This window comes from Ammospiza nelsoni, chromosome 4 (assembly GCF_027579445.1).
Source record: "Ammospiza nelsoni isolate bAmmNel1 chromosome 4, bAmmNel1.pri, whole genome shotgun sequence".
NCBI lineage: Eukaryota > Metazoa > Chordata > Aves > Passeriformes > Passerellidae > Ammospiza > Ammospiza nelsoni.
The window spans coordinates 33,152,118-33,173,985 of NC_080636.1; the positions used below are offsets into that span (position 1 = coordinate 33,152,118).

General features: G+C 39.9%; 1 protein-coding gene across 6 annotated transcripts; it reads left to right on the forward strand.

Moving 5' to 3' along the window:
* The first annotated feature begins 622 nt into the window (after positions 1-622).
* DCTD (dCMP deaminase) lies at positions 623-19,482 on the forward strand. 6 transcript variants are annotated; one of them, XM_059469892.1, is made up of 7 exons: positions 658-708; positions 1,364-1,433; positions 4,647-4,752; positions 6,072-6,207; positions 14,830-14,946; positions 16,137-16,233; positions 18,158-19,482. In XM_059469892.1, the coding sequence occupies exons 3-7, from the start codon at positions 4,702-4,704 to the stop codon at positions 18,234-18,236; spliced, it is 480 nt and encodes a 159-aa protein (XP_059325875.1). In that variant the 5' UTR covers positions 658-708; positions 1,364-1,433; positions 4,647-4,701; the 3' UTR covers positions 18,237-19,482. The 6 variants fall into 6 exon arrangements, with proteins under 6 accessions (XP_059325873.1, XP_059325874.1, XP_059325875.1 ...); XM_059469894.1 differs by having other exon boundaries at positions 664-708; positions 4,650-4,752; XM_059469890.1 differs by lacking the exon at positions 1,364-1,433 and having other exon boundaries at positions 623-708.
* The last annotated feature ends 2,386 nt before the right edge of the window (positions 19,483-21,868 follow it).

Sequence of the window (21,868 nt, forward strand, 5' to 3'; positions counted from 1 at the left end):
CAGTCATTTCTTTAAAAAAAGTACCTTACATAGCACGGTTTCTATTTTAACATTATGTTATAACCTAAAACTATATTTAACACACAACTTAAGAGAATTAATCCAGCATAACTTTCTAACATAACACATGTAATATTAATTTTAATATTTGCGAAAAGCCAATCATAAAATACACATTTTTCACATATATATATAAATATATATGTTCAGCTACCTGTGCATCCTGGGAGACTTCTACGATCTGGCAGCAGCTGGAGGTATATAAACCATAATAAATAAACCATAACTCAATTTTCACATCAATTTTATATCCAGAGAACAAATAAAAACTCAGATTTTTCGACGTTTTAATATGTGAATGTCAAGCTTAAATAAACAACATTTACCTCAACAGCGTGAGCAGGGCGAAACCCGCACGCTTATGTCAAAGCATAACATTAGAAGCAACATCTGTCAGAAAGCTGAGCAGACATTCGAGTGACTGGTTTACAGTGTCGCGGAGGCTCGTGGCAGCGGGATCAGCTCCGGGGCGCATCCGCAGCCGGGCTCCGGCCGGGCCGCTCGGGGCGCGGCTCGGCACCCCCGGCCCGCCCCCGGCCCCGCCTGCCCGCGCTGAGGCGCCAAGCGGCGAAAACGGCGAACGCAGCGTGGCCGCGGCACCATGAGCGGCACCGTGAGCGGCGCCCAGCCAGGCCCCCAGCGGAACGGGTACGCGAGTGCGGGGCCCGCGGGAGGCCTCGCCAGCTCCTCCCGCCCGCCGGCCCGGGCTCCCTCCCACACCGCCACTGCGCTCCCCTCGCACGCCGGCTGGCTAAACTTCTCCTGGGAGGGCCGGGCCGCGGGGGAAGCCCTGGTGGCGGGAGGTGCGGCCACCTCAGCCTCTGAGGGCGGGAGGGAGGGAAACTGGAATCCTCCGGGGCGGGAGGGAAGGAGGGAAGCTGGAATGCTCCGGGGCGGGAGGGGAGGAGGGAAGCTGGAATCCTCCGGGGCGGGAGGGAAGGAGGGAAGGAAGCAGGAATCCTCCGAGGCAGGACGAGAAGGGTCCGCGCAGCCGGGAGCTCCCCGGGCGGCGCCGTGCCGGGGCAGGTCCTTCCCGGTGGGGAGGCGTTTCCTGGAGCCCCTGAAGGCTCTGTGGTGAGGGCATGGCCTGTTTGACGTGGGTTTCGTAATCGCTGGGATGGGAAGAAGAGCAGGCAGGGTGTCTTGTGTTCATAATTTCCGGAAATGAGGACCGGCGTGAGTAATAGGCAATTAATTAAAGTCAGAAGTGACTCTGTAGAAGTGAAGTACGTTCAGTGAAGGGAAGTGTTCCTGTACTGCTTAATTGAGGCTCAGTATTCAAACACAGTGTTTATCTTTACAGGTTTGATGGCTTATCTCCCAAGAAAATTGTGAATACAACTAATTTGCAGTGAACTGAGTACTGTTTTTCTGTAAGAAAGATTGAGTTTTCTCTTTGAAAACCTTCCTTCCCAGTACGGAATATGTAATGACCCTATCTCAGTACCTATATGATGGGAAAAATGAGAAGCCCCAAGTAAAGGAAATCCCACATTCATTTAATCTAGTAATGATAAAAAAATATGAGATTTAAATAAGAAGCTTGTATTAAAGGTCATCAAGACCCAGTATCCTGTTTGACTTTTGGGGAGGAAGAGCTTATTTGAGGATGTTTATTTCTTACTTTTAATACACGCTTCACTTTTTACCTGTGATTTCAATGCCAAGGTATTGATAGTTGGTCTTCAGTAGTATACATGATACTGGGGAATAATGCTGCTCGAATAGAGTTGTAATACAATGCACATGACATCAAAGATAAGGAAGCAGAGGAAAAACTTAATAAAAGAGATTGATCTGATTCTCCCCTACTCGTCCCGCTGTACTATATTGTTGTATAGCTGTCATAATTGTCGTATGAAAAAATTTGAGATTACAAATTCTGTTGTAGGATTCTCAAAATAAATTTTTGTTATGCTAGACCATTTTTAAGTAGCTGAATGACATTTGTTCCTTTTTCAGACAGTGTCACAGCTTACTTGAAGCCTAGATGGATGAAAAAGAAGTGAAAAGGGAGGCAGTGTTCTCTAGTTATAGAATCTTTTTCTCTATTTTCTCTTGAAATAACATTTACAAAATTTTCTATAGACTACTAATTATTCTAAAATTTAGGTTTTTCTTTCTCCCCATTGTTCTTAGCAATATTCTTCATAGCTTTCAGTTTCTGTTATTTTTATTCAGAAGTTCTTATGGATTATCCTAAGGGTAAGCCTTGATTGCATGTTTTACAGCTAGCTATAGTATTTTCTAGAGTAGCTTTCATTCATGCAATTCTAGAGCTTGCAAATGAGCATAAAGAAGATTATCAGCTGCCCCAAATCCATAAACTAATTTTCATGTATGTGCTTGACTGCTAGCCAAGGCCTTGGCTTCTGCTCAATCAGAAATTAAGTGGTTTATACCCATTTCACACTCTTGAGTTCTTGTGCACTGAGTAAGGGAATTGTCTTGCCAGATATGGTGATGTTAAGTAGAAGTAATTGAGTAAGGGCTTTGGGGGGGGTTTATTTCTCTTTGATGTAAGCCTTCTGCTTATTTTTTAGCTATGCTCTTCTCCCTGTGAAGTTGGTGCTCTGAGGGACCTCCACTTACATACAGTTCTGTATTTGTAAATACTAGCTTTTGTTATGTTTTGAAGAAGTAGAGTTGCTAGGGAATAATTTAACAAAAGGAGATCTCACAACCTCTTAGTTCAGAGTACTGCTATCTTTCTGGGGCCCTTTTCCCAGAATGGTTTATTCAGTGTAGTTCTGCATTGTGTTTTATCCCTCTCCAAAGACATCTTTGTGAATGTCACTTAGCCAGAAGTGATCATTGAGAGTCCAGTTGTGGTTTAGATGTTGTAAATCCCTTTTTTGGAGGTATTTTAAATAATCATATAGCTGAAACATTTTCTTGATGTTTTAGTTAACCTGGCAAAGTTCAGTTTGGCACAGAGTGGTGTGAGGGTATGTGTTTATTCTCTTCTTGCTCTGAGCACTTTTTCTTCTTGGTAGGATATAGCCCCAGCCCTTTAGTTACAGTGAATCAAGTCAGTTTGGGCATTTTTAGAATCACATACTTGATTTGTGTGTTTGCTTTGACAATTGACAGTTCTGGGCACTGTTTGCAATGTTGTCAAAGTGTGAGAGAGGTGTGTGGGTTACATCAAGAGTGTGTGTTCTTCCCTCCTTCTTTGAGATGGTGGCCTTAAAGGTGATCCTCATTCATTCCAAGAACAAGCCAAAATTGCTAACTTGTAATGTGCCACATACAGACTATTCAAAACTAGCAATTTGTCTTTGGTAAATAGCACATTGTAGGTTTCTAAAGTACAGTTTTATCATTGTTTTCACTCAAAGACTGTAACCTCTTTTATGACAAGCTAACTGCAAGCCTCTAATACATGGTTTTAGTTATAAAAATAATGATTAACTAAACACTTGCCTGCTAATGTTTGTCTTCTGAAAGTGCTGGTACTAGTGTTGCTAGGAGATGTCTTGCTGCTTGCAGTTACCTGTGTGATGAATTTTTCTGCATGGCTGTACATCACAAGATGGGCATCTTGGTCTTAACCTGTAGTTTTTGGTAAGAGAAGCTCAAAAAGAAAAGTACTGTGCCCCTTGTATTTTGATAGGCTAAATCATTATATTTGGGATGTTCCATTGGTTTGGTTTTCAAGTTGTAGCAATGATAGGTGAGAAAGTTTGGGGGAAATTTCTTTCAATTTGATCTTCTGTTTGAAATTTTCAAAGCTTAAATGTATGTGTGGAGAGGGAGATATCTGCCTTTCCTCTCTTTGAGCTGAAAAGCACAGAAATTCCCCTGTTGTGTCTTACACTGTCTGAGCAGGCTTTCACCCATAAGTAGGCAAGAGAAAAATCCTTCCTCCTTCCCCCAAATCTACCCTTCAGGGCAGGAAAAGAAGCAACCTTTTGTGGCACTTCTGTGTATTATTTCTAAAGGAAAATTCTTGAACCCATCTCCTGTCAGTTTTCAGAAGGCTTCATAAGACAAAATCACAAGAGAAAATTAGCAAGGAACTGTTGGAATGGCCTCAGATCTTTGGTGGTAAATATTGTAACAAGAGGTAAACTTAGGGTGATAACAGATATTAATGCCTGCAGAGGAAGTTACCAAATAGGAAGCTACTGAGCACTTGTAGGCAGAAGTACAAAATAACTTAGATTAGAGGTTGGCAGTTATCACAGTCATCATAAAAAAGATTATGTTGTTTGGGTGAGAAGAATGGCAGCACATGATATACCCGAAGCTTAGAAATACACAAGGTGTTATCTATAAAGGATAAATTGCTCTGTCTTTGAATTGCTCAGTGCTCTGAATATCTCAGCCTTCTTATCTAAAAATGTAATTTGCAACCTTGCTTGATGCCTTTTCCTTGAAAGGAAATGTTGCATGTATAAGTTCTTGGAAAGCACTTGAAACTGATGGTTTTACTATCAAAATATTAGTGAATGTCTGGTCTTAGCCACATTCTGATCCTGGTTACTTTAAACTTGAGCACATTAAAATAGTACAATTTGTAGTAACTCTAGGTCTGTGGTGTTTGCTGATGGCTGTTTTTTTTCTGTCGATTATTGTTTCAGCAGTGAAGCATCCTGCAAAAAAAGAGAGGATTATTTGGAATGGCCTGAATATTTTATGGCAGTAGCTTTTCTGTCAGCACAAAGAAGTAAGGATCCAAACTCTCAGGTAAGAAGGTAACATATAATAATAAGATAACCTAATCTATCCTAATCTATATTGCCTATCACATCAGATGTACACATAGTGGTTTCAGGAATTTCTTAATAAAAGTTATTTCAGTGTATAGCTATTCAGTTTTTAACATAGTCAGCACCTTCCCATACAAAAATTCTCTTATTGGGCCTGACCTCATATGTATAATTCTGTGTACATTTGTAGCTTGGAGTTTTATAAATCATCTTTTCATCTGGAAGTTAAAATACTACATGCATTTTGTCTCCTTTTTCCAGTAAATATAGTCACTTTTAGAAGAGGATAAAACTGCTGGAAGTTCTAGGTTGTAATTTTTTAAGACACAGCATTTTACAAGTTTCTTTTCCTCACCTGTAAGAGTATTTGTTTCTTACTGGGTTGACTGGAATTTTCTTCTAGTTTGTTCCTCCCTCAGGATCCCCTGTTCCCTATGCTTCACTGTCTGTTTCCATTTTTCACATGTTTCATGTGCCTCTGTTCAATATTGTTCAATATTGATTTCAGGTGATTGATACAGCTCCTGAAACATGCTGTTTGTTCTGCAGGATCCAGTCTTCCTGTTAGTCATCATCCTTTGTGTGAAAAAAATCAGGAAGCAAATCACAGAAAAATTATCTGTTCACTTCCTTCTGTCCATTACAGCACTTAGCTCTCTGAAGGTTATTCACTTGGGGCTAAAGTTTTGTTACCCAAGGGCTGGTTGAGAAACACCTTGTGTGAATTAAAATTAGTACTGTTGCAACAATTTCAACAAAAAATATGGGTAGAAAACATAAAAATGGGACACATCATCATTCTTTAAGAAGAGTCTCTTTGTAGACTTAGGTTGCAGCAATAAAGGGTGAGAGTTTGGAATTTTAGTGCATGTTTGCAACAAGCCACAGTCTTGTGAGGCCTGCACAAGCCAACACTTATATTTCTGTTACATCTTTCAGAACCTGTTCCTCCTACTGCTGCTGGAAAGCCAGTTTGGGGAGCTGAACTTGTGTGTTTACTAGGGTTCATTCAGTGCTGTTTCTGCTCCCTGAACTAGGTTATTTCTTAAGCAGACAGTGCTGGCAGGCTGGGATGGGAGCAGCATGAGCAGAGGGGTAGCAGAGTTATATCTGCCCTGACTTATTTCAAAGCCCCACCAGTTAGGTACAATTGTAGCCCTGCTTACTACATGGTGTGACTAAGTGAAGCTTGTAGCTCTTAAAAGAAAATCATAGGACTGACTATTCATGTCTCATCTTCATTGTTGACATACTGTTTTCATGCTTTTAGTACTATGTAAATCTGATTTTATTTAGGTTGGTGCCTGCATTGTAAATTCGGAAAACAAGATTGTTGGAATTGGATACAATGGGATGCCTAATGGTTGCAGCGATGATGTACTACCCTGGACGAGAACAGGAGCAAATAGACTAGACACAAAATATCCTTATGGTAAGGCTTCTTGTGGTTGGCAGGTTAGACTTGTGGTGTCTGTATCTATGAAAGTTCAGCTGGTAAAGTATCAATCAGTTTTCTTCCACTCACTTGATATTGATAATGTGTCCATATGTGGTACACCAGGATAAAGAATCAGTCTTTTTGAAGGACTGACTTCTTGGTGAAATAGGTTCATAAATATTATAAATAGCCATTTTGGTTTGGGTAGTGAAAGCCTGTAAACACGAAGCAGCTCATTAGCAAACAGTTGCAGTGCATGCAGATAATTGCTGATTCTGTGTGTTTGTCTGCACAGAAATTACAGCATGTGTATATGTAAAACAAGTAATTGGGTCTAAAATACAGGTATTAAAATTATAAACTCCAGTAGTTGTGGGAAATTTCCATTTCAGGTGTTGATGGCATAGGTTGTATACACTATGAAGAAGCTGAACATTTGTCTTGAAATCTGTGTGCCATGGGTCTACCCTTCTATGGGTGAGGTGACTTTCATTCTTTATTTCAGCGTCTGATGTGATTCCCATTTACTAAGTGGACGAAAGGAGCAAAGAGCAAGGATGGTTTCATGGTAAATGTGGTCGAGTGCTACTTTGGATCTTGCATTTGTCTTTGCAGCAGGCATAGTTTGGCCTTCTGTAAGTTACTTTAAGGGCCCTCTCAGCAGGGCTGGCTCTTCTGGATCCGGTGTGGGGAAGAGACCTTGGTTAGGACTGATAGGAGACCATACAGTCCCCATGCTTCCCTGAGTCCCCCTTCATCTTTCTGTACCCTCTCCAGCTCCTGCTGCACGTCTGTGTGTGACACCAACGCAGCAGAAGCCACAGGCACAGGAAAAACAGGAGCTTCTTCAACCTTTGCTGCATCTCAGCCTGCCCTGAGCTCAGGCAGGGCAGAGAAACACAAAAGAGAGAATCAGAGCCTTGGGAAATTTTCTTTCTCTCTGTGTGGGTGGGGGAAAGTCAGCACAAGAATTCACATTTTGGAGAGAAATACTGACTCTCTTCCAGTGACCAGTATTTATCTCTGCCTACTATTTCTGTTTCTTACTTGTAACTTTAACAATTGGTGTGATAGAGAAATTAAACTTGCATGAGTTTTGACATAGTCTGAGCTCACTCAGAGCTCTTTCTAAAAATCATTTACTGGTTTTCTATACCATTGAAGTGAAAGATGATGTGCAGTAGCTCAGCACATAATTCATCAGTTTGATATTTTTGACTTCTTAAAACCTCAGTACTTTGTCCTTGTTCACTTCACCAATTTATTATAAAACCTCTAATGGTAACTCTCAAGACCATTTATATTATTTTTTGTAACGGGTGTATTCCCAATATAGAGCCAAATTTGAAGTCTGCTCTGAGCCACTGGTTTTACATAGAGTGCTGTGACCATAATGGTACAACTTAATATGACTGTTCTTTGTTTATAGGGTGAGAAAACAAGTGTTAGCCCATTGATTAAATATAAAGCACTGAAAACAGAATATTGATTTTGGTTGAATTTTTATGCAGCTCTAAGTTCTCAGTTCTGAGCTAAAATCAGCGTGGGTGGTCTCTGGTATTGGAGCACGTTCCAGGCATTCAAATCTGAGCTGATCAGTTTAAACTAAAAGTACTGTGAGGAATCTTTGTACAATACGATGTGAGAAATGTTTTCTTTTTGTTAACTCTGACTGCAGAAGATGAGGAGCATGTGATGTTTAAAAACGAGCTAACTAACAACAGCTTGGAGTGCTGAGTTGATTTCCAGGAGTTGGTTTAACTGCTGCCCTTCCCCCCATTATCTTAGTCTTCACCTCATTAAAAAAATCACAACTTTGTAACACAAAGTGTCGGCTGTGATGAATAAACAACCTATTTTGTAATTCACAGATCATTTAAACTCTAGCAATTTCTTATTAATCTTGATAGCACAGTTGACAGACCAGACAAATATATATATAAAAAAAAGTCTTCTGCTTAAAAAAATTCTTGGTAGATGCAGAGACACATAGAATTGCTGCTAAAATCTCATTAAACTGTCATTTTTCCTTTCTCCTTTTGCTAATCATCACAGCATTTGTGTAAATTGAACTTTTTATCCTTGCATCTTCCTGACTGGCTTGTTGAGAGACAGTGCAATCTGTGAGCTCCATTCGCTAACCACAGGACTGATGGCACTTTCATCACTGCAGTGTAGCTTATTAGGTGAAGCTGTGGTAATTGTGCATGTACCACCACACTAAGTTGGAAGATGTCTTCTGGAGCTACTTCATGCATCTGCAGTGCTACAGAAAAGGTCTGGGGTTGGATCTGAGTGCTGACCACCTGGTCCTGGGCACTCCGGTGGGTTAGCCATACACGCTGAGCTCACTTCCCGTGTTTTGCACCACTCTTAGTAGCTTTCTCCAGAACGAAGCTTCACTATTGCTCTTCCAGTGGTGTTCCGGAGGGCAGGGTTGGAAAAAGACTGCAAAGAAGACAGTCATCAGGTACAGCTTATAGTGCAAAGCCTGCTGAGATGGTGTGCTTAACCCTCCTCCTTCCCTCAGGCATACTGGCAGATATGCAACACATACTGTTTCATGCTCTGAAAATCCCTCTCTGGTGGGCTGCATAAAAGTCTTCTCACTTCTTTATGCACTTTGAACTGAGACATACAAAATAACTGTGTGTGCCACGGGACTCTGGAGCTGGAGGAAGAGGCCTGAGGGCAGTGTGTTGCTGATGGAGCCCCAAGATGAGCATGAGCCAGTGTGTGCCAGTTGGCCTCGGGGCCAGGGGTCAGTCCCTGGCCCTGTGTGTTTAGCAGCATAGACATAGTAGAGGATTGGACCCAGAAGCAATCTTTGCAGAAGGGTGTTAGGTGATCCTGTAATAAATTTATTGAGCTCCAGAAGAACTGATCGATGCACTGACCTTACAGCTCTGATCAGCTACAGCTACTGTTTAACGCTAAAAATCTTCCAATTTCCACCCTAAATTTATCTGTCGTTAGGTTTTAGGTTGTTCCATGTGCCAGCAATGTTTCTTAGCTTTTCTTGTGGTTAACCCTTCCTCCTTCCCTGTGCACTTACTGGTAACAGTTACCTTTTGACCTTCAGTTGTGAGGTTAAACAAGTCCTGTCACTCTTGAATTTTCCTGTATCTTGAAACTTGGTTTGAAATTGGCCTTGGTTACCTTGGCCTTGGTTACCTATGTCTGCTGCAATATACTGCATGTGTCTGTCTCACAGCCTCAGGCATGGCTTCTGCTCAGCTCACTGTTAGGGACAGTGTTGTGCTTGATTAGGAAATCCAGGTGTAACCTGAGGTACTACTGAGAGAAGGCATCAAATTGTGGTAGCTAGTGTTCACCTTTCCTTAGAGGATGCAAACATTTGCAGGGCATTTGGATATTACGGGAACAGTAATGTGGATCACGTGTGTTCGTACTGTGCATCCTTCTGAGACTCTTGAAGTGGATGGAGGCTCTTCCTTCTTCTGGTTGTGGTGAATATTTGAACAGTATGGCCTTGGTATATCAGAAAGCACAGAGAGTTCTGCAGAGTGCCATTTTTCACTGCACAAAATCAAGATGTCATCGTTATGTTGGAACTGGCTCCAGGCTGCCAGTCAGTAACAGCAGCAGGGATGTGTCTGTGCCCATGAGAGAAATGGAAGGCCAGTTTTACTAAGATTAAAAGCTCTTCCTGAAGCATTGTGTTCAGTACTATGTGCAGAAGCTTCTTAGTAATTAGGCAAAATTCTCATTTTCAGAGTCAAAAGTGTGCCCTCTGTTTCTGTTAGATGAATCTGAGGATTTGTTGATGCTCAGTTTCCTCTCACCAATCATTTTAAATGCTACATTTTTGTCCTATTAATGCAAATCTTCCCACTAAATCTAGTTGCAGTGCTCCTGTTATGCCCTCTGTCTCCACTGTAATCTAAGAACATCCATTTGACAACCAGTCTCTAATTAAGGGTTTTAAATTAAAATGACTGGCAAATTTAGAAACCTCTGAGCAATACAGAAAATAGTGAATAAGTATGCTTACAAATATTTATACAGGTTCAAATATGATAAAATATGTGCTGTGGCAAAAATTATGCTCTAATTGAACGGTACCTGCTGTGTAAAATGAAACAAACTGTTATCAACATTTCCTTGTGTTAGGATTATGAGCTTTTTGTCAATTTTTCAGAGAAATGAACACTCAACAATATTCAGACAAATGTTAGTTTTGTAGAAGCTGTTATTTTGACAGCACAAAATTTGCTCAGGCACTCTGAGGAAGTGTGGTGCTCTCTCCAATTGGCAGTGCAAAGATGAGGCTTCAGCTGGGAAGGGGATCTATAGGAAATGGTCTCCTCTTACAGCCACTCACTCTCATCCTGCATGGATTTTTGTCCAGTTCTGGTGTCATACATCAAACCTGTAGAAAGTTTGGAGATTTAGAAACAATAGTTCCTCTCTTCTACTTGCCTGCTAAGAAACACTTCTGTGTTCTGCTAGGAGTAGAACCAGCTTGGAGCAGTGAAATAGGGTGGGTTAGCTAGTGCTGCTCACATTTTGAGAGGTGTTTCTCTGGTCTGACCCAGCAAGTTCTGTGATGTTCATAAATGGCTGAGTGGTTCCCAGCTTCACTTTCCAGTTCTTGTGGAAGAAAGCTGTGAGGCTGGGGTTCTGTTTTTCTTACTGCAGTCTGAAGAGGCTAGGCCTCCCAACAAATCTGCTGCTGTTATCCTTGCCTCTGTGCCCTGACCACAGCACTTCAGCACAGAGGGGGAGAGAGAGAGAACAGCAGGAGGGGCTGAGGGCAGTGCCAGCCCAGCGTCAGTGTCCTGCCTGCCCTTAATGAAGTGACCAGCAACCATCCCTATGCTTTCAAAAAGGCTGAGAAAAATAGATGTCATTCTACAAATTCCAGATCCATCAACCACTGCTTCCAGTGGTTGTCACTCCAGACTCCATTCCTTAAATTAATGTTTTGATACCTTCTGGGATTCTTGCTGTGTCCAGTGTCAGAGTTCCAGCAAGTAAGGATAACAAAATTCTTACTCTGGCTCAATTAGTAATTAATAGCACTAAAAAGTCATTCTCCTTAGCCCTTCCTCTGATTGCTTCTTTAAAAGGTCTTTAAAATTATGGTGGTCCTTAGCATGCTCTTTGTCAAGCATGTAAGCCTTTAAACACTGTTAAGCACCTTGACTAGTCTTGTGGTTCTCATGAAATTGCTAGTCAGAACACGTTTAGGGTGTGGGAAGACTCTGCAACCCACTGGGAACATGCTCATGTTCAGTGTTCAATCCTGAAAAGGTACCATTTATAGGGTAAGCAGGGGTCTCTTATTTACAGGGGAGCTTAAAGATGAGTGCTACCTCAGCTATGCAACACAAACCAGCATGCAGTAAGAGACAGAAACACTAGCAATTAATACTACCAGTAATGAAGCAGTCATTCTTTGGCTTTTTTCCTTTTTTCCCCTCTCATGAACTTAGTAGCAGGTGGTAGGAATGTCAGAGCACACACTTAACTTCTCGTTGCATGGTTATTTCTTCAGCTAATGAAGCCTTTTGAGAATACTTTTCAAGCTACTTCTCCAGAATGGAAACCACTGTTGTGGACTTGATATTATGTTGGCTACATGTGAATATTCTTTTTTTAAAACCAAAGTTCTTGAGCCCCTCATAGGGTATTGTAAAAATTCTTAGTTTTACTAGTCTGCCTAAAGATAACTATTTTCAGAGTTCTGAAAACTGTGCACCTGTAAAAGGCCATTTTAAGTTAGCTTCTTACTGTCTCAGAGAGAACAATTTAAACTACTAGCAGTAGCTCTTAACAGCTTAGAAAACTTCATAACACCCCAAATATAAACTAGTTAGTCATTAACAAGAAGGATTTTAGACTTTTGGATTTGTTTTCTGTCTCTCAAAAAAGCTGGGGCAGTCTGTATGAAGAATCTGGGGGTCATAGACCTGTCTTACCTGGTCAATGCCTATTTGTCAGAGAGAGGTGAATATGAGTAAGAGGGAATTAAAAGTGGTGGGACAAAGCCTAAAAATACTTGTCTGATGCCAGCACCTTCTTAAGAACAATCTGGCATAATAAACCTTTATAAGTAGCACATGTCTAGGGAGATGTATAAAACAAATTACAATGTGTAATGATAGCTTACCTGAATATACTTTCAAATCACAGCCACTGAGACAAAATGGTTTGGTATTTAATAGCCCAGTAGACCAAAAAAGTAATACTGGATGGAAGGTTATTACCTCTGGAGTCAGTGCAAGGTGCTGGTCCTATACAAGTTTCTGCAATAAGTTCAGTAAGAAATACTTGGTTAGGCACATGAAAAATGTACCTAATTTTCTATCTGAAAAGAAAACTTGCTGGGTTTGTTGTAGACTTAAGTACTTTTTGTCTTGGAATGATTTGTCTGTTTCTTATTGCTGTCTCTGTGTCTTCTGTCCACGTGGGATAGTTGTAATTTTTCTTAACTTCAGATTGTGTGAAGATGGTCAGGAGGCAAAATTTATGGTTTTCCCTTGCTCCAACTGATTATCTTCTCTAAGTTATTCTTGGCCTGATCTTGTTTTTGCTTGGGAAGAGGTTTGTTTTTGAAAGTTTTTAGAAGTCTGCCAAAAGAACCTTTTTCTCTCATTAGTGCAGGAAGGAAACTTGTTGCAGTACTAATAATGAAACTTGTCTGGTTTTACAGCTGAAGATTTCTGAGTTTTAGTGAAGGAAAAATATTTACTAAAGCCATTAGTTTTGTTTCTTTTTTAGTTTTGGAAGCCTTTGAAAACATATTTGTTTCTGGATGCCTTCTATATTTTAAACTGCTGCCTAGAACACAAATATATTGTTCAAAGAAACTTAAAAGTGATGTTTCTGTCCTGTTGACATAACCGCTACTTCCAGTTGTGGAAATTATGTCAGTCTTTTACTCAGTCCTCTGTAGCCACAGAAAAATAATTCTCTGACTATTTATTGTAAAGGCTTTATAAGATTGGTGCAACTTAGTAATGCACTTGAAGTTCAACTTATTTTCTGGATTTTCTAAATGTATTGGTTCGTTTACCTGCCTCTCTCATACACTTAATGGTATATATTTAAAATACAGGGTGACCCAATAATAGTTGCAATAGAAACAGTAAAAATGAAAAATGCCTTAATGTGATGGTTCTTGGATATTGGCTGGTTTTTTTCTTTTTCAATTTCCTGGGTTTTGTGTTGGTTTCTGGCTTTACTGGTTATGAGAAGGTATGTGGACAGCATAACATGGGCGTGGTGGAAGCCAATACTGAGCTTTCTTTTGCGAGTGTTTAGTCCTTTGTGACTTGCTTGCATGGGAAAGTTTGTGTGCTGGAAGTTAGGCTGTAAATTTGTAGTGCATTAGCTGTTGTATAGAAAATTCCATGTAGACATTTAGCCCATATGGAAAACATTTCCATTCAGCAATGATTCCTGCGTGTTGAAGGTACTGTGCTCAGTTATTTGTGTGGTGAGATCATTCACACAGAGGTCAGCAATATAGCACCAAGTTTACGATGAAGTTGTGCTGTGCAGCTTGGTCTGTTTTAATTTTCACATGGGCACAAGGGAGAAGAAAACGACTTTTTGAAAAAATCTGTTCTTCAAAACAAGCAGTGGAAAACCTCTTAAAGTTGTCTGCACATGCAGGTCCCTAAATGATCTCAAACCCACACCGCACTTCAGCATCTGTTTAAGAAGTCAGGGCAGCAGGCAGATTCTTAGTAGGTAGGTGTATAAATTATGGAACTTGCTGTTATTCCTAGGAGTAAACAGGAAGTTCTTGCAGACATCCTTATGTTTTTTTCAGAGCTTGATTATGGACAACACAGAAACTGTGTTCTTCTCAGCTGTGTTGGTAACACATTAGATAACCTGCTCTGTACTCATTATAAACACTGGTGCTGTCTGTCCTGAAAGAGCTGCTGTGTTATGGTGGAGCAAGGCAGGATGCTCCATTGCTACCTGGCCTCTCTCAAATCCATGGAGAAATACAGGACTTTGTTTTCCTGCTTATGAAGTCTGGCACCTTTTAATGAGCAGTAAAGTCACTCTAATATTGAAGCTGGATGTTTTATGGCCAAGTGTGTCCTGTGTATTCTGTGGCTGGGAGAATCCTGCAGCAGTGCTGAGCCTTTCTAAGGCCCAGAGGACGGAGCTCGGTTTTACTTGGCCGTTCTGCTGCCTTTAAGAGCGCACAGAGCACTCCTACAACCATAAGACTGTTCCTATCTGTGCATGTAAACACATAAATGAGCTGTTTTATACTGGCAGTTAGATACTCCAGAGAGTTGTGAAGCTGTGAGATATTGCTTCACTAAGGGTGGTTGCAATGGCTTGGCCCACAGCCTACGGCTTTGTTGTCTGCAATAGGTGTCAGCAAATGGCAGTGCTAATGCACTTAATGATATCATTACTAATCAGCAGCCTGGTCAGAACAATTGACCTTCATTGATCTTGGTATTTCTGCTTTTATTTCTTTCTCTGCCCTTTATGATAAGCTGTGCAAGCTATTTGCCTTTGAATATAATGCAAGCAATTATATTGTAACACTTTAATTTTAGTTTGACCAATTTATTTAATGATCAGCATTATGAATTGTTTCTTCCCTTGTTTAATCAGTGTGCCATGCCGAATTGAATGCCATCATGAACAAAAACTCAGCTGATGTGAAAGGCTGCAGCATGTATGTTGCCTTATTTCCATGTAATGAATGTGCAAAGCTCATCATCCAGGCAGGTAAGCAGTAGTGCCAGCTTGCTTTTTCAGGGTTGCAATGCTGCCTGCTCATTGGCATCTTCTAATAGATGTATTTGATGTTAAATTGCTGATGTTAGATCTAAATTAATTGCACTGTCAACCTCATAAGATGCTACTTGTGGGTGTTTTTTGCATCTGAATGGTGCCAAATTTTTCCAGTGCTAATTGCATCTACTGTGATTCTAAACGTGCTTCTAATTTAGGCTTGTAACTTCTTAGACCAGGAGCTGCCAAAGAACAACACAGGCTTTGCATATAATTACTGTCAATTTTACTGTGCTCTGGCACATTGAATAGAGTAGGGCAGAAAGAAATAAACTTCTGCATGACAAAAGGTCTGTTGGGAGTATATACATGAAATTTTAATTTGAATGTGATGCATAGTAGATATTTGAAGATTTTAAAATATCTTTGCTCATAAATGTCATAAGATTTCTATGATCCTATTTTAATTATGTCTTTCATTACAATTATTATAAATCTGTGCCACTGCAGCTAGTGTGCTGGCCTAAATGTGTCTCCTTTTTTGAGATTAGGCAGTATCTGCAGCAGGCTTCAGTTCTGTAAAAATCTCTGCTTAAAGTAGCATGTATTTTGCTCACTGAGTAAAGTCATGCAGTCCCAGCATGGGTTGCTGTTCTAGGGAGTGTCTCTTACTACTAATGGCCACAGGAAGAAAGCAGCAAACAGAAGGCTTCTTTATTTTGGTTCAGTATGGTTTGAAATCAAGATGGGTGAAGAGTGAAGGAAGATGGTATTCTGCATTTGTGCTTCATACAATTCTCTTACTTAAAGAATCAAAATCAAATGGTCTTCAAGGTAGATTGGCTGCTTGTTCTCAATGTAGTCACTCATGCTTTTCCTTTTGCCCTTAGGTCAGCACTAAATTGGAGTGTATTGGTATTCATATTGTCTGGCAAACACAGGAAGGTGTTGATCAGCTATGAAACGCTCGTGAATTCTCTTTTGAAGCCTTTATATTTCTCCCCTGCCTAAGTGATTTAGGCAAGATCATTCAGCAATTTTACACAGCATACATTTGTCAGTAGAGGTGTACCAAGTAGTTGGAGAGCATGTGGATGAATGCTGCCTCTTCTGATTTTGTGCACCAGATGTCACTATTTTTTTTTTTGTGTAATTCTAACATTTTTTCTATGTGACTGCTTTAGGCATAAAGGAAGTTATTTTCATGTCTGACAAGTATCATGACACTACAGAAATGACAGCTGCACGGCGGATGTTTGATTTGGCAGGTATTATATACAGGTGAGAGAATTAACTTTATTTTTACTCTGGAATGAAAAAATGGGGATGTGAAAGATACCAACTTTAGGGCAAATGTTTTTCTTCTTTTAGTCATGGAGCATTTTATTCCTCTGTAGTGTTTGTAGATGGCTTGCTCTGTAGAAGAACTGTTGCACCATTCTTTTGTTTTGTGTGTGGTTAGAGTTCAGTTCTGAAACTGAAGCAAGGAGAAAATGAGAAAATGGTCCATGACTCATTTTGTTCCTGGAATGGGAGTGATACTGCCAAGGGGGTGGTTATTTATTACATTGTACTTGGGAGAGTCTTCCTTGACCCTGCTTTGGGCAGGAGGTAGGGCTAAATGATCCCCTGAAGTCACATGGAACCCGAATTTTCCTGTCATCATATGAGTTGGACTGAAACAACCAACTGATTTTTTGTCGTTGTTTTTGTGGATTACTCCATCCTTATTGAAACTTCAGTATCTTGTTGCTGTCAGTTTGGGAAGGTGTCAAACAGGCTGCCCATAAATAATTCTTGGTACTTACAGCTGTTCTTCTTCTTTGGTCAGCTTTTAGGTGAGAAAAGGATAAAACTTGGAATATTTGCCTTAAAGTAATGATAACCTGAAAAATGTTTCAAGAGTGGGGTTTTTAAAGACACTGTCAGAGATACCTAAAGACAATCTGTTCAACAGCGAGTTTGATGGGAGTAGCATGCTGAGGGTGAGGCTAATTATGTAGTCAGGGAGGCTCTGCAACTCTAAAAAGTTTTACAGTATTAATATAAAGACTTTGAAAAATTTGCAAACATAACAATTCTGACAGATAAAATTTTAGGATGAAAGATACCTACTGGGCTAAGAAACATCCATGGAAAAACACAGCAGTACTTGAAATTCAGTTTTAGTCCTTCGGTGTATTTCCTGTCTACTAAGACTATTTGACTAAGAAGCATAAATCATTCTCTTGCAAGTCAAATCTTGTAACTTCTCCAGGGCGAGAGATGTTTCTTGCATTTCAGATTGCTATTCAGAACAAAGCCTTCAGAGTTTCTGTGGTCAGCAGCATGTGCTTTCCTGCGTGGACTGTTACTTATCCTTGTATCGATTGCTGAGGGTGTAGGTGGTACTTAATGAATCTCTTGAACTGAACTGCAGAGCTTAATTAGGCACTAAATCCACACTATTTGCATAATCTTTTGTTTACTGGTAGACTGGAAAATATATGCTCAGTCCCTGTATACCTTCCTTGCTAATTGCTGCAGCAGATGCTGTAATGATAATAAAAGGAAACATTTTGCGGCAGTATTAATTTTAGAGTTCTAAAGTTACAATTTTTAAATTATTCCCTCTTAACTAGTTTGGGTTTTACCCAGTATGGCATAATGTGATCTATTTCCCTTCCACAAAACATACTCTGTTAAGCTTGAAAGTGTTTTTCTAAAACTTGGCAGGAAAAATTTGATCAAAATATCAATATTATCAAAATGTATTCCAAATATCTTTTTATATGCATATATATATATATACAGAAGATTTAAATATTTTTTTCTGGATGCTATATCTGTACCTAGATCTTTAAATATATATTAAAATATTTGAAATATTAATATATATGAACAAAAATCACTGGCAACATTATGCCACCACCTGCAGCTAAGTTGGTAAAAGTCCTTTGACTCCTGGGTAATTTATAGATTCCAATAGCTGAAGAATGTACAGGGTAACCCACCCCATGTGTCTTTTTGTCTTAGTCTTTCTTGTCCAGGTTTCTCTCAGTGTGGTGCACTATAATTGGCTCCTATAGAGAAGAAAACTACAAGAATCCAAGGATGTGTTTTTTTGGAATTTTTTTATTCCTTCAAAAATTTAGCTGGAACTAAAGCAAGCAAAATGTTTTAACTACTCACTAACTAATCTATGTATTTTTCTTTTTTTATTTAGGGAATTCAAGCCAAAGTGTAACAAGATCGTCATCGACTTTGATTCGATTAACAGCAGACCAAGTCAAAAGCTTCTGTGAATTATGTCTCATTAAGTCTTTAGAAGAGTATGATTATCCTTTTCTAAAAAGCTGCTAATGCCTTTCATCTTGAAGTTACTTGCAACTTTTTAATGGTTTCTGTAGCTAAAGTAGACTTATAAGAAATCCAAGGCATAAAATGTCCCGCTCACTTCATCTTGTCATGTGGAATCTAAATCTACTTAAAATGTTTTATGCCTTTATCAAAACTGCTTAAAAAATGGAGACACGTAGGTGAAACAATATAAATAAAGCTAACTGTTCTGATTCTTCCTGTATTCATCACCACATGCTCTGGTGGGCTGTCAGCATAGATTCAGCCTCAGTTTAACAGCAGTACTTGTAACCAGTGGTACGTGGAATATGCTGATAGATGTTGATCTCTGTTGGATATGTGGATCTTCACAGCTGATCCTAATAAAGAACAAAAAATGTTATCCGTGCAAATGCTAATCTTCCAACTAGCATAACACTAATATTTAAAAGGTTTTACAGCTTTAGGAATGTGTGCCATTTTGCTTGTTACCCAACAAATGAAATCCTGATTTTTCTTTTAATTGCTATCTGACATTGCCATACTTGCGGAGGGTTGAGAGAGGAAGCTGTTCTGAGAATTGTCCATGCCTGAGTGAGCTTTACCGGTGATTTCAAATCCTTGGTTTCCCCAACACTCCAGAATTGAAGGGGCTTGAGGGAATAAATAATTTGGTGCTTTACCTCTGGGACTTTTACACTGAATTTGTTTTCATGTGTAAAAGAAAATAATTTTATTGGTCTAAGCTGTTCCTAGATAATCCAACATAGCTCAGTCTTAAATTCTACCTGTAAGGTAACTGAATCATTTTTGTCCTTTGAGAGAAATTGGAGATATTCAACCCATATCCATATCTATGCCAAAAGATGTAATTGCGGTGTTAGCTTGTTTCCCAGTGCTGACATAGTACCCCCATTTTCATAAATGTTGCCTAAAATAATATCCTTTTTAATTTTATCTGGAGATCTGGGAATAGATTTGAGTTCATTTTCTCTAATTTGATTTTTAAAAATTAAGTATGCCTAATGGCTTTGTTAAGATAACATTGGTGGTTGTTTGGTTTGTTGTTTTTGGTTTTTTTCTTTTTAATGTGGTTATACTTCAATGAGCTTTTATTTTCTCTACAAAAGCTTTGTTTCATATTTTGGGACATTATGTAATTTGGCTTCATACCAGTATTATTAAAGTCTTATTAAAATCCACTACACTGAAGTAGACTCATTATTATAATATTAAGTCATGCACTTGGCTCCAGAGCGCTGCTGTTTTTGCAATCATATGGAAAGCATATTTTGTGCATTTGTGATTTGTGATATTACATAAAATATAATGTTCATGAACCATTTGACTACTAAAGGGATCACTGTAATGTATTATGTGTCCATTTATAAGATAATTTCTGATTTTCTTTTTCCTACAGCTGTTTTCCATGTCAAAATTGGTCTGTGGCTTAGTGCCAGAAGAAGAAATTTTCACATATTTGGGGGGGGGGGAGCATGAAACCTGAAAAATTACTTTAATAAAATGTCACTAAGCCAGTTAATGCATATTGTTTTCTTTGGTCTGAATTAGTAAGTAAAAGCATTTTGACTTATACATGTCTGACAATAGGACAGAGGGGAGAGAAGAAGCAGAATTTTGGGGTTTTGCTGCAAAATTGCTATTCTCTTCATATATAATTGATAATTTAAGTTCAGATTTTAAATGTATATGCCTTGTGACTTGAGTTACTGTACGTGTTTCTTGTTAGGCCTTGGATACTGTGAATATGTAATGTGCGTAAAAACTTGAAAGTTATTTTGAACCAATGTCCAGATGTTTTTAGGGAAGTACTGTTATAAACTGTTTTTCCCCCCAGGACTTCCCTGTTTGTGTAACAAAAAAGTATTGGAGAAAAGGGTAGGATTTTAGAGTTCTCCTGATCAGGTGTTGGTCTGACAGAGGCGCACGTACAGGATATCAGAGTAATGGTCAGTTGACTCAGGCCACTGAGTGGACTCTTAATTCCCAGGGCAACTTTATGGAAAGGGAAGAAGCATACGTACAACTCTTGAGACAGTGTGCTTAGTTTGAGGGTAATGTTTTAGAGAAAATCTTAAAGAGGTTTTGATCCTTACTTTGTGCATGTCCAGAACTCTATATATGTCTGTTTTTCTTTGTTTTGTTTTAATGGTTCAGGAGATTGTGCTTTGACTTCCAAATAAAGAGCACTTGGAAGAGGAAACAAAGAAAACAGCTAAATATAATAAAGTATATTTCTGCTGCTGAAGCTCAAGTTTGAGATGAATAGAACCATTTGGAGTGGAAGAATTTCTAGAGGGTATTTAGTCTTACCTCTTGCTGAAAGCACCATTGACTTACAGGTTAGCTCCAGTTGCTCAGGCCTTGTCCAGGTGAGTGTCTACAAGAACAGAGATTCTGCAGCCTTTGTGGTCAGCCATTCCAATTCTTGATGCTCACTGATTCTGCTCTTCTGTGACATAGGCACTGCAACAGGATCCACTCAGTGGATGCAGGATCCAGGTGGATCCTGTTCTTTCAAGCTGCCTTCCATCCACTGGGCACTCAGCCAGCTGGGAGCTGTTCTGTTCCCGGTGCAGGACTTCATCAAGTTTCCATCAGCTGGTCCCTCCAGCCACTGCTCCAGCTGGACTTGGAACTGTTGGCCCTTGGAGCCTGATGGTTCACCCACGTGAAACTGCACAGCTCCTTCTGTGGCTGCCAGCACCGCTCCTACAGCAGCCACCCCCAGCCTGCTGGGAAGGGGAGCTGCCTGCAGGCTCAGGCCTTGGTAGGGATTGCTTGAAAAACCTGGTGCAGCCGCCTGAAAGGAGACTCTGGGGAGCACTTTGGTAGTTATCTTGGTACCATTAACTAGAAGAAGTCACATTCAATAAAATGCTGAGATCCTATCCAGTTCAAAATAATGCTATCTTAACTATTAAATCTAAATCCTGCCAGCATCTAGATTTTCCTTATAAATATTAGACCATTCCCTTGTCAGAAAACTCAAGGAACTGGCAGTCTTATTTACATAAATTTCATTTAAGAAAGGGTGGTTTCATAGCCTGGCATACTGAGTAGAAGCACAATCTGCATCTTTGGAGCTTTCATCACTGACTGCATTTTATTGCTTTGTATATTAGGAATATTTTCACAAAGATTACAAAAAGTGCTGTGACCAGTATAGTTGCTCTGATTTCTCAAATAGCCTGTGATAACTGGCAATATCTCAGCCTGAAAGCTCCATGTACATAACTGCAGAAGCTGCAGTAGTTCATCAGCTAACAAAACGAGACTTGCAGGGATTTTAAGCTGTTGACAACAAGCAAAATGAATTAAAATTCTGACTTGCCACCCTTGGCTTTTCTCTCTGAAGGTGGGTCACAGGAGCCTTCCTGCAAGCGAACGAGGTGGGGCCAGCACAGAGGCCTCACCTGATGCCCTGAAGCAGCAATTGCAGGGGGCTGGGGCTCATTCTCACCTGGTGCCTGGGATAAGCTTATGAGCTGCAGCTGGAGCTGTGGGGAGCAGGTGGGCTTTAGGGAGCCAGGAAATGGCTGTGGAGCAGCATGAGACTCATAAAGGAGCAGGCAGC

Coding starts and splice junctions, on each gene's coding strand:
- DCTD (XM_059469890.1), top strand. CDS start 662: ATGAGCGGCACCGTGAGCGGCGCCCAGCCAGGCCCCCAGCGGAACGG. Junction 6,208..14,829: donor AGACACAAAATATCCTTATG/GTAAGGCTTCTT, acceptor TTGTTTAATCAG/TGTGCCATGCCGAATTGAAT. Junction 14,947..16,136: donor AAAGCTCATCATCCAGGCAG/GTAAGCAGTAGT, acceptor TGACTGCTTTAG/GCATAAAGGAAGTTATTTTC.